The following is a 14,225-nucleotide window of genomic DNA, read 5'->3' as shown; positions in this document are numbered from 1 at the left end:
AGCTGACTATTCCAGGATTCCATCCCTATCACTCAAAACTAAGTGCTCAAAATCCAGTAAGCACAATCAAATAAGTGAATAAAATTTCTCCATTCAAATTCAAGGAACAACATAAATTTGGCTGCATTGCTGGGATAAGGAATTAAATCTGTGGTGACAGTGGGCATGAATGCATACTGCACCATTTCATGAAATTGCATGTTGATGCTGCATGATTACCTGCAATACCGCACCTACTGGTGGTACCTTTCCTGATCTGCTCACAAGGAAGTGTTATGACAGTACAAATGAATTCAGTTCTTCAAATCTTTGCATTGTTTTGACTCATTTCATAAAATGACAAAACCAAGAGTAACACCTTGTCAACCAAGAAAGGTTCTTGCAAGCCAAATGGATGTCTCAATTAAGAAATCTACACCAGTGCCAATTCAATGTGCACGGAATTAAAATTGATACAATAGTGAGTAGATGACCTAAGCTTCAATTTACACATTGTTCAAAGTTAAACAATCTCAGTTAGGGGTTGGGTCAGGTGGATTGTAGAGGTGCTACCATTAGTTTCAATATTCCTGAGCAAGTGGAAGTCAAATCAATCAAGGTTCTGACTTATCAAGTGATTCCTCCAGGAAAGTGCATGTCAGCTGAATACAGGATTTGGGTTAGTTCTAGAATCCCCAGTGCAGAAGGAGGCCATTTGGCCCATCGAGCCTGCACCGACAACAATCCCACCCAGGCCTTATCCCCTTGACCCCACATATTTCCCTGCTAATCCCCTTGACGCCAAGGGACAATTTAGCATGGCCAATCAACCTGACCCACACATCTTTGGAGTGTGGGAGGAAACCAGAGCACCCAAAGGAAACCCACGCAGACATGGAGAGAACGCGCAAACTCCACACAGACAGTGACCTGAGGCTGGAATTGAACCCGGGTCCCTGGCATTGTGAGGCAGCAGTGCTAACCACTGTGCCACCCCTAGTTATAATGTCTTGCTTGGTGAAATAGTTAGCACTTTAGATTGGCACATGAAGAGTTGACAGCATGCCAGAGAGTTGTGGTTGCTCCATCATTCAGGGTTAGGATAGACATTTTTTTTGTCTCACAGGGAATTAAGGAATTGGGAGAGCAGATGAGGTAAATGGAGTTGAAGCCCAAGATTAGCAATGATCATAATGAATGATGGAGCAGACTTGACGGACCACATGGTCTATTCCTGCTCCTATTTTTTCTGTTCTGGATCTGTATCCCATCAGAAGTGAGGCAGACAGCAAATTAGTAAAAAAACTTAATTTTTTTTAATGAAAAAGGTCTTTGGAATTTGTTCTCCCAATGGCTCAAATGCTGCAGATGCCATGCAGCTCTGCCATATTGATATGATTTCAGATTCAACTCGCATTCTGTTATTATTTTGGCCAGGGTGTAAGTAGGGGTGATACGATTGGCCTCAGCAGTCCTTGTCTAGTGAAGGGAAAATTAATCACCCACACGTCAACATATTTCCAGCACACAACCACGACGACCCCCTCCCCCCCCCCCCACAAAGGAACTAGATTTGCTTGAGATGCCTCCAGGCAAGATTAATTATGCCTGTTCTAGGCTCAAAAGGGTAGCAATGTACTGGAGTGCAATCAGCACCTTTGCAGCCCAACAGCCAACAGGAGTCAATATCTTCAAGGGGAAATGTAAAAAAATCTGAAAAAGGAAGAAATTAAATTATATAATTTTCAGTTCATAAAAGGGTGAAACTAATGCTTTGTTGCTCAGGATTTGAATCTATAGTCACTTGAAAAGCCAGCAAAAGAACTTGCACTATTCACAATGTTTTATACCAAAAAAGCACCTCCTTTTAAGAAAAGATTTCAGACAAACGGGTCACAATATCTGTACAAATTCAATGCTTAATGGCGCACGTTGATACGAATTGGCAACATCCTTTTACAGGGACACCAGCATATACAATGTCAATGGGAAAATTACAGGAGTACAAATCAGGTGACAAAATAGATTAAAAATTAAAACTGCTTAAAGCAAGTCCCGGAGAGGAATGTTACAAGACGACAAATTCTTAAATTAGATTTTACGAAAGAGCATTCATTTAATAAATGAATTACAAACAAAACCCACAACCTGCTTAAATTCAATTGGGCACGAAAGCTACATAGCCATTTGAAGTTTAAATAGATTTTTATTTAGGGGCTACAATAGGTTAACTAAAAATGTGCAAAATTTGCTGTTCTTTTCGGTAAAATACCTAGTTGATTTGAGTCTAAGTACCAGGCTTCTGAACATCAATAAATATTCCTAAGCCAATTCGGCAGAAACAATTTCACATCCCTCAAACTCGACCAGCAAGATTTGCAGAAATGCACTTCATATGTTCGTTAAAAATCGAACAGCTCCCTGTACGGATTACTACATACTTGGCCTTCACATATTAAAGGAAAAAAAATCGGGATTCGTGAACTGCCTATATATGTATGTAGCGTGCAAAAATCCAATTGCACCAAGGAAAACCGATAGCGTATATTTATATTATTAGAAACTTGACAGGTGCAGTTTCCAAACTGGTTATTATACCCTTCAAAAACGGCTTATGTTGAGAAACATTTGCAAGCAGGGTCATCGCGAATCCGGGGGGGGGAAAAGGGTTGTTCAATGTCGTTTGTATTTATTCAATGTATTTATTTCCTAGGAAACCGACAAAAGGACAAGCCACTGCCCCCATCACAACAGCCTAATGTTCTAACAATTAACTTTCTGTCTATTCTGGCCACTGACCCCCCTCGACATAAGGGTGGGGAAACAGGTTTCTGCAAAAAAAAAGTGCAAACGCCGACAACTCCTTTGCTTAATCCATTCTTGTACAATGATCATTGGGGGGTGATAATTTAAAATACAAATAAAAGTCACCAACCTTCATGTCGCCGATGATGGTCTGGAAGAGTCCACCAAGCGCACTGCATTCCTTCTCTATAACTGCCTCCATTTTTCCGAATAAAGCAAAAGAAACAAAAAAAAAAGCTTGGTGTCCACAAAAAGAGGATGGAAATACCTTCACACTCTGTGCTCCGAGAGAGAGGAGGAGGGGGGGAGAGGGATGAGAGAGGGAGAGCGGAACAATTCCCTCACAATCCACCCAACAGTTGCGTCCGTCCTCCTGATCAGAAATAAAATAAAAGCCTTTCCTTCGGTGGAATAAATAAAGAAAAGGGGTGGGCGGCCAGTGATGAGGGGTGGAAATCGATGCTGCTTAAGGTGTCTGTGGCGACGATTGCAAAGCCACAATATATAAATATATTTAAAAATTACGCACTGTTATTCTCTACAGCCGGCGTTTATCGCAGGAGTGAGTGTGTGAGAGAGTGAGAGCCGCTGCTCTTTTCGCAATGCCGAGAATGGCCATTGTTCTCCACACGGATCATGTCGACATTATGCGGCAGGTTGCAAAGTAGGGAGGGGGTGGAGGAAGAAACAGGGGGACAACACATCGAAAAGCTGGGTGGACGGTGAGGAGGACAGATTGCTTTCTGCAGCGACCGATGAACAAAAGAAAACACCCACCGAATCGGAGGGAAGAAATGAAATGAAAGCGCCTCCTCACACCACAGAGAGAGAGAGAGGGAGGAGGTGGTGGTGGGTGGAGGAGGAAGCCGCAGCCTAAGCGCTGCCAACCAGCCTCGGCTGACTGAAAGCTCGGGGCTCGGCCTCGCCGTGCGCGTGCGCGCGGCACCCAGGTGACGTCAACAGGTCCCGCGCCGCTCCAGCGTGAGCCGCCCGCGCGCTGGGCGGTTGGGCAGCGCGCGCGAATGAGTGATGAGTGGGTGAGCGAGCGCGAGGCGGGGGGGAGGAGAGGACGCTCAGGCAGCCAGGTGTGCCGTACCCACCGTCAGGCAGTCCAGCCTGCTCCACCATTTAATACCATCATGGCTGATCTCATCTTAGCCTCAACTCCACTTACCTGCCTAAAGTAACGTGTATTTGTTGGGTGTCACAAGTCGGCTCACTTTGAACTGAAGCAAGTCGCTGAAACTCCCCTGGTCGCCACACGCCTGTTTCAGTACACTGAGGGAGAATTTAGCCAATGCACCTAACTAGCGCGTCTTTCAGACCATAGGAAGAAACCCGTGCAGACACGGGGAGAATGTGCAGACTCCGCACAGACAGTGACCCAACCTGGGAATCTAACCTGGATCCCTGGCGCTGTGAGACAGCAGTGCTAACCACTGTGCTGTCGTGCCACCTGTTCACCATTGTCCTTCAAACACAATTAAAAATCTGCCCACCTCTTCCTTAAGTTTACTCAATGACCTGGTATCCACCGCACTCTAAGGTAGTGAATTCCACAGACTCACGTCCCTTTGAGAGAAGTCATTTCTCCTCATCTGTTTGAAATTTTTCATCCCATATACTAAAATTATGATTTCTTGTTCTAGATTGCCCCACATGAGGAAACACCCTCTCCCAGTGTATTTTGTTAATCCCCTTATCACCTTGTACACCTCAATTAGATTTCCTCTCATTCTTCTAACCTCCAGGGAGTATAGGCCTAATCAAACACCTCATCTCTGTAATCAATCTAGTGAGCCTTCTCTGAACCGTTTCCAATCCAACTGTATCCCTCCTCAAGTAAGGGGACCAAAACTGTACACAATCTCTGGAATTTTACCGCCCCTCCCGCCACAGAATCAGAGCAGGCAAGGGGCGGACAATGGAAATGTCCGTTGACCTTGGGCGGGAATTTCCAGTCTCACTTGCCAGGGCTTCAATGGCCTCTGATCCCCTGGCGTGGCCATGGCGCCTGGTCTCTGCTACTGCAGAGCATTGGTGATTCTCGTCGGCATGACATCTTGCCGACAAGGTGGGAAGCATCCACGAGGGGAGAATCGGTTGTGCCTGACTCCCTAATTATACAGCGATGCAGGCAATCCTATGTTAATGAGCTTTGTGCCGTTTCTGGGTGCAAAGCCATTCTCGCCAGTAAAATGGAGCCAGGAAGATAGCACAAGTCAGATTTTTGATCTCTCACCCTTCTTCCCGTCTGGTTGCCAGACCCAGCGAGCTGATAAGATCATGCCCAAAATTCTAGACGACACAAAGATAGGTAGGAAAGTCTGTTGTGAATGAGACAAGGGGTGCGTGGCAGATATAGATCAATTGGACGGAATTTTCCAGCTGTTCACTCCCCACTGTTGCAAGCGAGAACAGAGAATTTGGCGCTCAATAAAATCTCCGTTTACTGCAACGGGACCAGAGAATGCCACTGGCGCGAACGACCGGAAAACTCCAGCCATTGAGTGAGTGGGAAAATATCTGGCAGATGGAGTATAATGTGAGAAAATGTGAAGCTGTTCACTTTGGTGGGAAGAATGAAAAAGCAGAGGATTACTTAAATGGAGAACGGCTACAGAATTCCGAGTTGCAGATGGATCTAGGTGTTCTAGTATATGGGTCAAAAAAAGATATAATGCAGGTACAGCAAGTAATTAAGGTTAATGGAAGAGGAAGTGAACATAAAAGAAAGGATGTTTTGCTTCTGTGACACAAAGCATTGGCGAGACCACATCTCAAATACTGTGCAGTTTTGGTCTCCTTATTTAAGGAAAGATGTAAATACAGTTCAGAGAAGGTGCGGGCTAGGTTGATTGGCCATGCTAAATTGTGCCTAAGTGTCAGGGGTATTAGGGGTGTAAATACGTGGGGTTACAGGGATAGGGCCTGGGTGGGATTGTTGGTGATGCAGGCTTGATGGGCCAAATGGCCTCCTTCTACAATGTAGAGATCCTATGATCCTATGATTTCTATGGTTTGCTGCTACATTCATACCTGGAATAAGCAGACTGTCTTCTGAGGATAGGTTGGAGAGGCTGGTCTGGTTCCCACTGGAGTTTAGAAGAGTGAAGTGTGACTTGATTTAAGTTTATAGAATCCTGATTGGTCTTGACAAGGCGGACTTGGAAAGGATATTTCCTCTTGTGGGTGAGTCTAGAACTGGGGGGTACTGTTTTAAAATTGGCATTGCCCTTAGAGATAAGGAGAAATGTTTACTCTGAGTTGTTCGGCTTTGGAACTCTGCCTCAGAATATTGAATATTTTTAAGGCAGAAGTAGATAAGTTCTTGTCAGGCAAGGGAATCATAGGTTATCAGGGGTAAATGGGAATGTGGAACTCAAAACACAAACAGTTCAACCATTATTTTATTTAATGGCAGAGCAGGCTCGAGAAGCCTAATGGCCTAATTCTGCTCCAATTTTGTATGGTTTTATGCACCCCTTGTATATGTACTGTATTATATATGCATTTATATATAATCTTGGTAGTTGATAGATTTTGTTATATGTAAATAAATGTTCAAATGTTTATACATTGAATGGTAATGGAAAGCAGAACAAAAACAATTAAATGCCCACTCAGTCAGAGAAAGGAAAACAAACTTTCTATTGATGGATATCCCTATAGTTTCACCTGAAAACTGTTTGTATCGACTCCACCTACCAGGCAATGAAAACTGGCCACATTTAATGGAAACAAGTTAATAAAAAAGCAGAGTTTATATATTTTAAATGGCAAGGAATTGTTCCTCTTTCATTTAATTATATTACAACACGAAAGTGTTCCACAGTCTGTAATGGTTGCCTCTAAATGAATTACGAGGCAATAATCCAATGGAGGGGTTCAGGTGACAGTAAATACTGCCGAGTAAAGCTCACAACCGGTTTACGAATGTCATCTGATACCACATGATTGCATTAATGCCTCAAATACATTTAGTGGCTTCATTATTACTTATTTGATTATCCATTGTGTGTGAACATTTATGTATATTCTTTAGGGGAAAATAAATCAATTGATGTCTCATGTTTTATGAGAAAGGTTCCTTTTGCTGTTTGAAACATGAAAGTATTGACCTGTGTGAAAGGCTATCACCAAGTCTATTATGCAACATTTGGATGAATAGATTTATGACAAAAGACCTGAACATCAAATTTAGTAAGAAGGTGTGAAGTATCATTAAATATTGCTGAATGAAAATTCATTGGAAATGTCAGTTTTGCATATATTCTGTTCAAAACAGCAAGGTTTTATCATGTAGTTCATAATTTAAGATGGCAATGCTGTAAGCCTACATAGATTTATACCTTTATGTCCGATCGATGACTGGCATAATGTTTCAGGTTCTAAAGTTCATAATTTCAACTAAACATTATAAAGAAAAATCTTTTAAAGCTGAATGGATAGACCAGTAAGATTATTCTGTGAGCAGCTGAGCATATGGCTCATGCTCAGTCTGAACTGAGTTACTTTGGGTTCAGGGATCAGTTGGCTTATAATTGGCCTCAATGATCTTGGAGAGGGAAGATAATGTTTCTCAGGATTCATTCTCTTAATTGCCATCAAACAATCACAACTGCAAGTATAAACGTTGGTTGAGAACAAAGCAATCTCTACAGTCAGTCAGTCAGCCTGTCAAAAGCTCACCATCAATGCTTGAGTAATGGATATTTGGCCAAGGTACTAGATCAGTGATGGGCAACTTAGGCTAGTGAGTGGGGCACATAAGAGGCCCTCAACTATCTCAATGGGCCACAAGATTGAAATCTGGCAAGTTCACTAATAATGACCCTTGAATAAGATTGAATTTAATACACACCTATTATTTCATAAGTTATAGAAAATGCTTAATCATTCATATATTAATAGAACTGTCATCAACTTCAAGTGATAAAAATAAAATAAATATTTATGCTGGATTGGATGCAGAGGAAGCACATGGTTCTCACAGTCAATATGTGTGCATATTACTTCAGTCATACTGGTAGGAAAAAAGCTATACAGATGAAAACCAGTGGAAGGTTGCAATTCTGCACATGGGCAACAGTCAACAAAATATCTTATGGGCCGCACTCAGAATCCTGATGTGCCACATGTGGCCCCTGGGCTGCAGGTTGCCCACCACTGTACTAGATGGAGATGGTGGCTTTGATATTATACTTGAGGAAATAGTCAATATCTTATATGAAAGAAAGGAAGTAAATTCCTGAAGAAAATGATGTTCGTGTATCATTGTGTACAATAATTGACTTGTCTCTGTGAATTTAAACCAGTAATGAAGATTTCGTCAAAAGCAAGATACTGTGGATGCAGGAAATCAAACAAAAAACAGAACAATAGAAAACACTTAGCCGATAAAGCAGCATCTTTGGAGAGAGAAACAGATACAGTTTCAGACCAATGATCTTTAATCAGAACTGCAAACAAAGGGTTTATGTAACCCACCAGCTTATGAAGCTTTTCGTCAGATTGTTATACTGCAGTTCATTGATCTCTTTTATTGATGTACATATATACCTGCCAACACTTTCTCCCAAAGTATCTGGATGCCAATGCAATATGTTGTATTGTGCGATAAAGTAGTACAATGAGATTGCATCTGTGAGTTTCCAAATCTCAAATATGCTCCTGTAAAAATATATCAAATGGAGAATAGATGGCAACAACACTAATTTACATTTATATAGTGCATTTAGCACACTTCTGCCTTTCTCTGATTTTCTCAGTTCAACCATGTCAGTCTCTATTAAGCTTCTTGACTCAGACCTTACCATATACACTATGTGTCCTTGCATCACAGCATCTGTACTGTTCATGATCAGAATCCCAATACTTATTCAGCTGTTTTGACTCTGCACAGAAGCTGGACATCTACATAATTCTATTTGTCTTTGTCTATCTAGGAGCCTCAGATCAGCTTGCTGATGGTCATTTTAATACAATACTCTTAGCTACTGCTGCAATTTTGATCAGGGATTTTCTCTGTTCGTTCTTCAACAGTCTGTTAGGAAGGTATTGGAACCATGGTACTATGCCAGAAATTTGTGAATGCAATCCCAGAAAATTAGCTGTCTTAAGCTTCTTTGCATTATATTTTGACTCCTGCATACAGAAGTAAAAATAAATAATTCAGTAGTTGAAGGTTTGCTTTTCATGAACATGATGGAGCCAGTAAAGGCTACTCGGCCCATTGAAACTCATCATTCTAGAAATCTAATTTTCCAGTTGTGGCACTTAGCTGCATTTTAAAGGATTCCAAACAGATTATTTTAGACATTGAGTAAAAAAGTTCTTGCTATTATTGGTTTTAATTTTGCTTTTCACCAATTTAAGCTTTCAGTCTCCTTTTTCCACTTAATTTTAAACAGTAATGTAATCTCATCACAACTCTGCCTTTAACCTTTCCTCATTACTGATTCCCCTTTACACTTCAATTCAATTTTACTGCTCTTTTCTGCTTCCTCGTCATTCTATTTCTCTTTTATGTTGTATTGAGACAGAATTAAACATGGTAAGCAACAGAAGGTTTATTGAAAATAAACGGACATCCACATGGTATGCAAAACATAATAAAAAGCATTTATCAAATAGGAAAGATCAGCCAACAACTCATTGTAATCACATATCCAAAGTAAACTCAAAACAATACTTTCAAATACAATAGGATAGCAGAACAAAATGTTCAGACTAAGGATTGTAAATAGCAAATTTAGAACAGAGCCCAGTAAGGTTTTCAAAGTGGGTGATCAATGGCTGGAATGTGTTGCCAAGAAGAGTGGTTAAATCCAGGACACTCATACTAAGTAAAGATACAACAAGAGGCTGTAATGGTACTGTTAAGATTCTGGAATGGGCTATGATACATCCATTGTACAACTAAATCAGCATTGCTCTTCTAACACTTCATTTATTGTACAGAACCACATTTAAAAGTGGTTCTATACTTTGCAATTAATTTCAATCTCTGGGTAAAATGATATTGTTTGTCCACCTGAGGGGCGAAAATAATGGCAAAAAATTACTGTTTACACTCCACCTCTAGGCTCTGGATGAAAAACTTGCTCTTTCTTTAAAATTCATTTTTGACATAAGGATGCCACTGCCAAATATTGCTGGGAGAGGTTTGATACAATTAACTAATTTGGTCAGCCATTTCAGAAGATGGTTCAATTGATGTAGGGCTGGCGTCACATAAGCCAAACTGGATAAGGGTTGGAGGTTTCCTTACTTAGAGGGGATGAATAAACCATCTGGGTTTTTACAACAATCTGACAACTTCAAGGCTACTTACTCTGACATCAGCTTTTTATTTACAGATTTTGTAAACTCAAATGTTGAAATAGCCATGATGAGATTTGAAAGATGGACTCAAATGCATCAGTAACTTCATCACAACGCTACCATACCCTATTTGGCATGCTTCATTTAATTTTCTGTAGTTTTCTTGCTAAATGTAGAAAAAACATGTTTGCTTATCTACATCATGCAGAAATGTAGATTTTACTTTTGAAATACTGGCTCCATAACTAACAAGTGAACTGGGCAATGCATCCTTTCTTTCAGACTGTTCAATAATGGCTTGGTATTATGCCTTTTAAAATTTATTTTCTATATAAACTTCTACTCCCAATATATCAAGTCAAGCTTTCAAAATAAGATGAAGCCGCAGATGGACTTCTTCCCCTCAGGACAACACTCCCCCGCACGCACATGTGTACATCATCTTTTTCAGTACAATTCACTGCATGTGACCTTATGACCTGTAAGAATCAATTAGATATGAAGGCATCACATATGCTTTATAGCACACAAAATATGATTACACAACCACTGAATGACATTTATCAGGATGCATTTTCATGACATTGATTGTCACTTCTCATTGCCATTTCATAGTTGTATGATCTGTTCCAGTTAAATACTGACAGTTTGGTTATGTCAAGTTTGGATCACATCTTGTGTTTCTCTTGCAGTATATTTTTCTTGGTAATAACCGGTTCTAAATTTTCACTTGAGCATTATGGCAGTAAATATAACTATTGTTAGTCGAAATTAGAACCCAATCTGAATGTTCAATAATAACTTGTGTTTGCCATTTTTACACTTTGCACACAATAATACAAAATAGCAATTTTCCCCCCACATATATTAAAGGAATTTATACCTTGTATTTAACAATGATGAAAAACTAAGCTAATGTTTTCAAATTATTACACATCCACATTTTAAACAGGCTTTTAAATAGGAAGGTATATTATATATTATTTTGAACACATATGGTCTAATTTCCTACAGATAAAACAAAAAACAACCTTATTGCACTAAAAATAAAACAAATAAAATGGCTGTAGTCCAGGAGCTGATGTTTTAATACTTGTCCAAGCCTAGCAATTTTCTGACTCAGGAACAGCTAGCACTCAATTGTGTTCATTGGCAAATTTAATAAGATGTTCTCAGATCTGTTAGATGGAACACTACCTCAGGGAGGTGAGGAGCAAGCGGAAACATACATTTACAGTCTCCCAAGTTTATAGTTAAAAGCCAATGCATTTATTTATTAGTAGGTATCCCATAACAGGAAATTGGAATCTGAAAATAGTATGGCTATAATTCTCTCATTTTCAGGCTAAGTTCTCCCACCTCACGGATGCAAATATGTGCATCCCGCGATTCACGCCGGCCAGCCCTGCTGTTCAGAGATCGGGGCACCATTTCTAACTGGTGCCCTGATCTCTGTGTTCACACATAGAGTCATAGAGGTTTGCAGCATGGAAACAGGCCCTTCGGCCCAACTTGTCCATGCTGCCCTTTTTTTAAAAAACCCTAAACTAATCCCAATTGCCCGCATTTGGCCCATATCCCTCTATACCCATCGTACCCATGTAACTATCTAGGTGCTTTTTAAAAGATAAAATTGTACCCGCCTCTACTACTACCTCTGGCAGCTTGTTCCAGACACTCACCACCCTCTGTGTGAAAAAAATTGCCCCTCTGGACACTTTTGTATCTCTCCCCACTCACCTTAAACCTATGCCCTCTAGTTTTAGACTCCCCTACCTTTGGGAAAAGATATTGACTACCTTGTCTATGCCCCTCATTATTTTATAGACCTCTATAAGGTCACCCCTCAGCCTCCTACGCTCCAGAGAAAAAAGTCCCAGTCTATTCAGTCTCTCCTTATAACTCAATTCATCAAGTCCCGATAGCATCCTAGTAAATCTTTTCTGCACTCTTTTTAGTTTAATAATATCCTTTCTATAATAGGGTGACCAGAATTGCACACAGTATTCCAAGTGTGGCCTTACCAATGTCTTGTACAACTTTAACAAGATGTCCCAACTCCTGTCTACAGATCCTGCCCTCCCCCCCCCCACTGACCAGGAGAGCACCACCAACCACGCAGCAAAGAGGGGGAATCCTCCCCCCGCCCCCCCACCACCACTCAAGTAACAGATCACCCCCCCCCCCCCCCCCCCCCCCCGCCGCCATAAAAATGGTTTCACTTCCTCTTTTGCAGACCACTTATTCCCTTTGAAGATACCACAGCTGTCAATCAGGCTTAGAATATTTGTAAATATTGTAGTTAGCAACAATGGGGGTACTTGAGATGCACTCAAGTGTGAAGAGAAAAGTAAATAAACACAGCTGACTGGAGACTGAGTAGAAAACCAAAGCCTATCTTTAAAGCACTGCATTATGAAATTGAAAGCAATCAAAGGTTTCCAGTAGAGAGGGTTTCAAAGGTTTCAGCTTTCTAGGAAGGCTCAGAGACTTCAAATAAAAGTTGTATGAATACATTGGGACTGATTGAACAGTTGTGGAGAACAGAAATTTCGCCCCCAGTGAAATTGACATATCTCTTGTCAGAGGTCTGCTCACACCTGCAGCTTCTGACAAAGAGAAAAGGAAATCCCTGCTGCAGGATGGAGTTCGGCTGTGGTTTAAGAGCCTGCCAGCTGTCCAGAGGGCATGGAGATTAAAGTGCCCAGACCACTTCAAAGTTTTCATAGCTGACAGGTAGAATGAAGATGTAGATCACAGAGCTGCCTGAAATCACCATGCCAGGGATGATCTTCACATCTGTCCGAGCTGGAAAGGGCAGAACAGCCATGAGACCCCATCCTGAGGCAGAGCAGCAATGTCTTTTCCCCACATAACCACCACCACCCCTCCCCAAGGTTTCTTGGGGAACATCTCTTTGCAGCCTGGCAGTGGAACAAATGGCTCCTTGAACCTCCTCAGGGTTCAGCTTTACCAGGTCAATGCTACTCATTACCAGAGCTGGCCTGGTAAGTTCCTGCTGGGGAGATTGGTGAATGCGGGGGGAGGCTACTCAATGGGCTGTCCAGCCTGTTAATCACATTATAATTAGTTGGTTTGCATAATAATCAGGTTGCCACCTACTCTGGGCGGGAACCCAATTAGGGCCAACAGGGCAGGTTGTGTGAATTCTGATTGCCTTCATGCTCATTGGGAATCCAGATTTTTGGCCAATGCCCCATTTAGTGGGGCATCAGGATTCCCGCAGGCCATTTAATGGAGTTGGTGAAGTCCCCCCCAAAGTCTCTACAAAAAATGTCCCATCATATTGCGTATAGGAATGAAAGTAGTTTAAAGGATGTGGAAGAAGCAATGCACAAAATATTTGGCTTGAGATCTCAAATGCCATGGTTCCCAGTGCACATGCAAAACAAGTACTTTGGATTTTGCTAAGCCGTCAGTTCTAGCCACAATGATTAACTTAATCTAAAGACATAATATGGGTGTTGTAGTCAAACCTCTCTGGCCTGTTTCACCACATAGTTTTAATAGCTAATCTCATTTATTTATTTCATTTTTGCTTCCAGTTTTCTCCCTCTTACCCAAAAAATAGTGACTTGTGCTTGAGATACAGTTTAATGTACTGCAAAGTTATTTGTGTCCATGACAATTTGAAGTTCCCTGTGTGAGACTGAATAGTATCCTCAAAGCTGAATAGACTTAAATTACGTTGGAACCTGACCTTATTTTCAAGTTTTGACATGACTGAATTGTAGGCACACATTTCGGAGTCAGAATTTCTGTTCAAACTCCACTAAGGACTCAGCCACATAATCTAAAATAGTGGTTCACAAATGTTTTTGTTTAATGACCCCTTTTCAAATGGATTACTAATCATAGATCCCCATCTAAATTATAATATGCATAATGAAAGTGTTACATCTAAAGAATATCAGTGAGATGGCTGTGCCTACTTCACTCTGCAGCACCTGTCCATCTTTGACAGGATTCCAAAGAGAGTATAACATGGAATCTCACTACGAGAGCAGAGGGAAAGCAAAGGCAATTAGGAGGTTGGCAGCACGTCTTGATGAAAATGGAGCACTGAGAAAGCAAGAGTGCAGACAGTACATCAG

The 14,225-nt window shown here is 41.1% G+C and overlaps 1 protein-coding gene across 7 annotated transcripts in view; it reads right to left on the bottom strand.

The window, feature by feature from the left end:
- The window catches only part of LOC144495938 (protein MTSS 1-like), a 180,854-nt gene extending 177,146 nt beyond the window's left edge, over positions 1 to 3,708 (bottom strand). For all 7 annotated transcript variants that reach the window (XR_013498361.1, XR_013498362.1, XM_078216806.1 and 4 more), the window contains exon 1: positions 2,915 to 3,708. Coding sequence is in view for 5 of the 7 variants with exons in the window: in XM_078216806.1 (XP_078072932.1) it covers positions 2,915 to 2,986 (72 nt within the window). In the remaining 2 variants the exon portion in view is untranslated. The remainder of the gene's footprint in view (positions 1 to 2,914) is intronic.
- Between the last annotated feature and the right edge of the window lie 10,517 nt (positions 3,709 to 14,225).

The sequence above is a fragment of the Mustelus asterias genome, chromosome 7 (genome assembly GCF_964213995.1).
Source record: "Mustelus asterias chromosome 7, sMusAst1.hap1.1, whole genome shotgun sequence".
In the NCBI taxonomy this organism is placed as follows: Eukaryota; Metazoa; Chordata; class Chondrichthyes; order Carcharhiniformes; family Triakidae; genus Mustelus; species Mustelus asterias.
The sequence above is the reverse complement of the archived record's forward strand: the minus strand, read 5'-3'. Positions and strand labels throughout refer to the sequence as shown.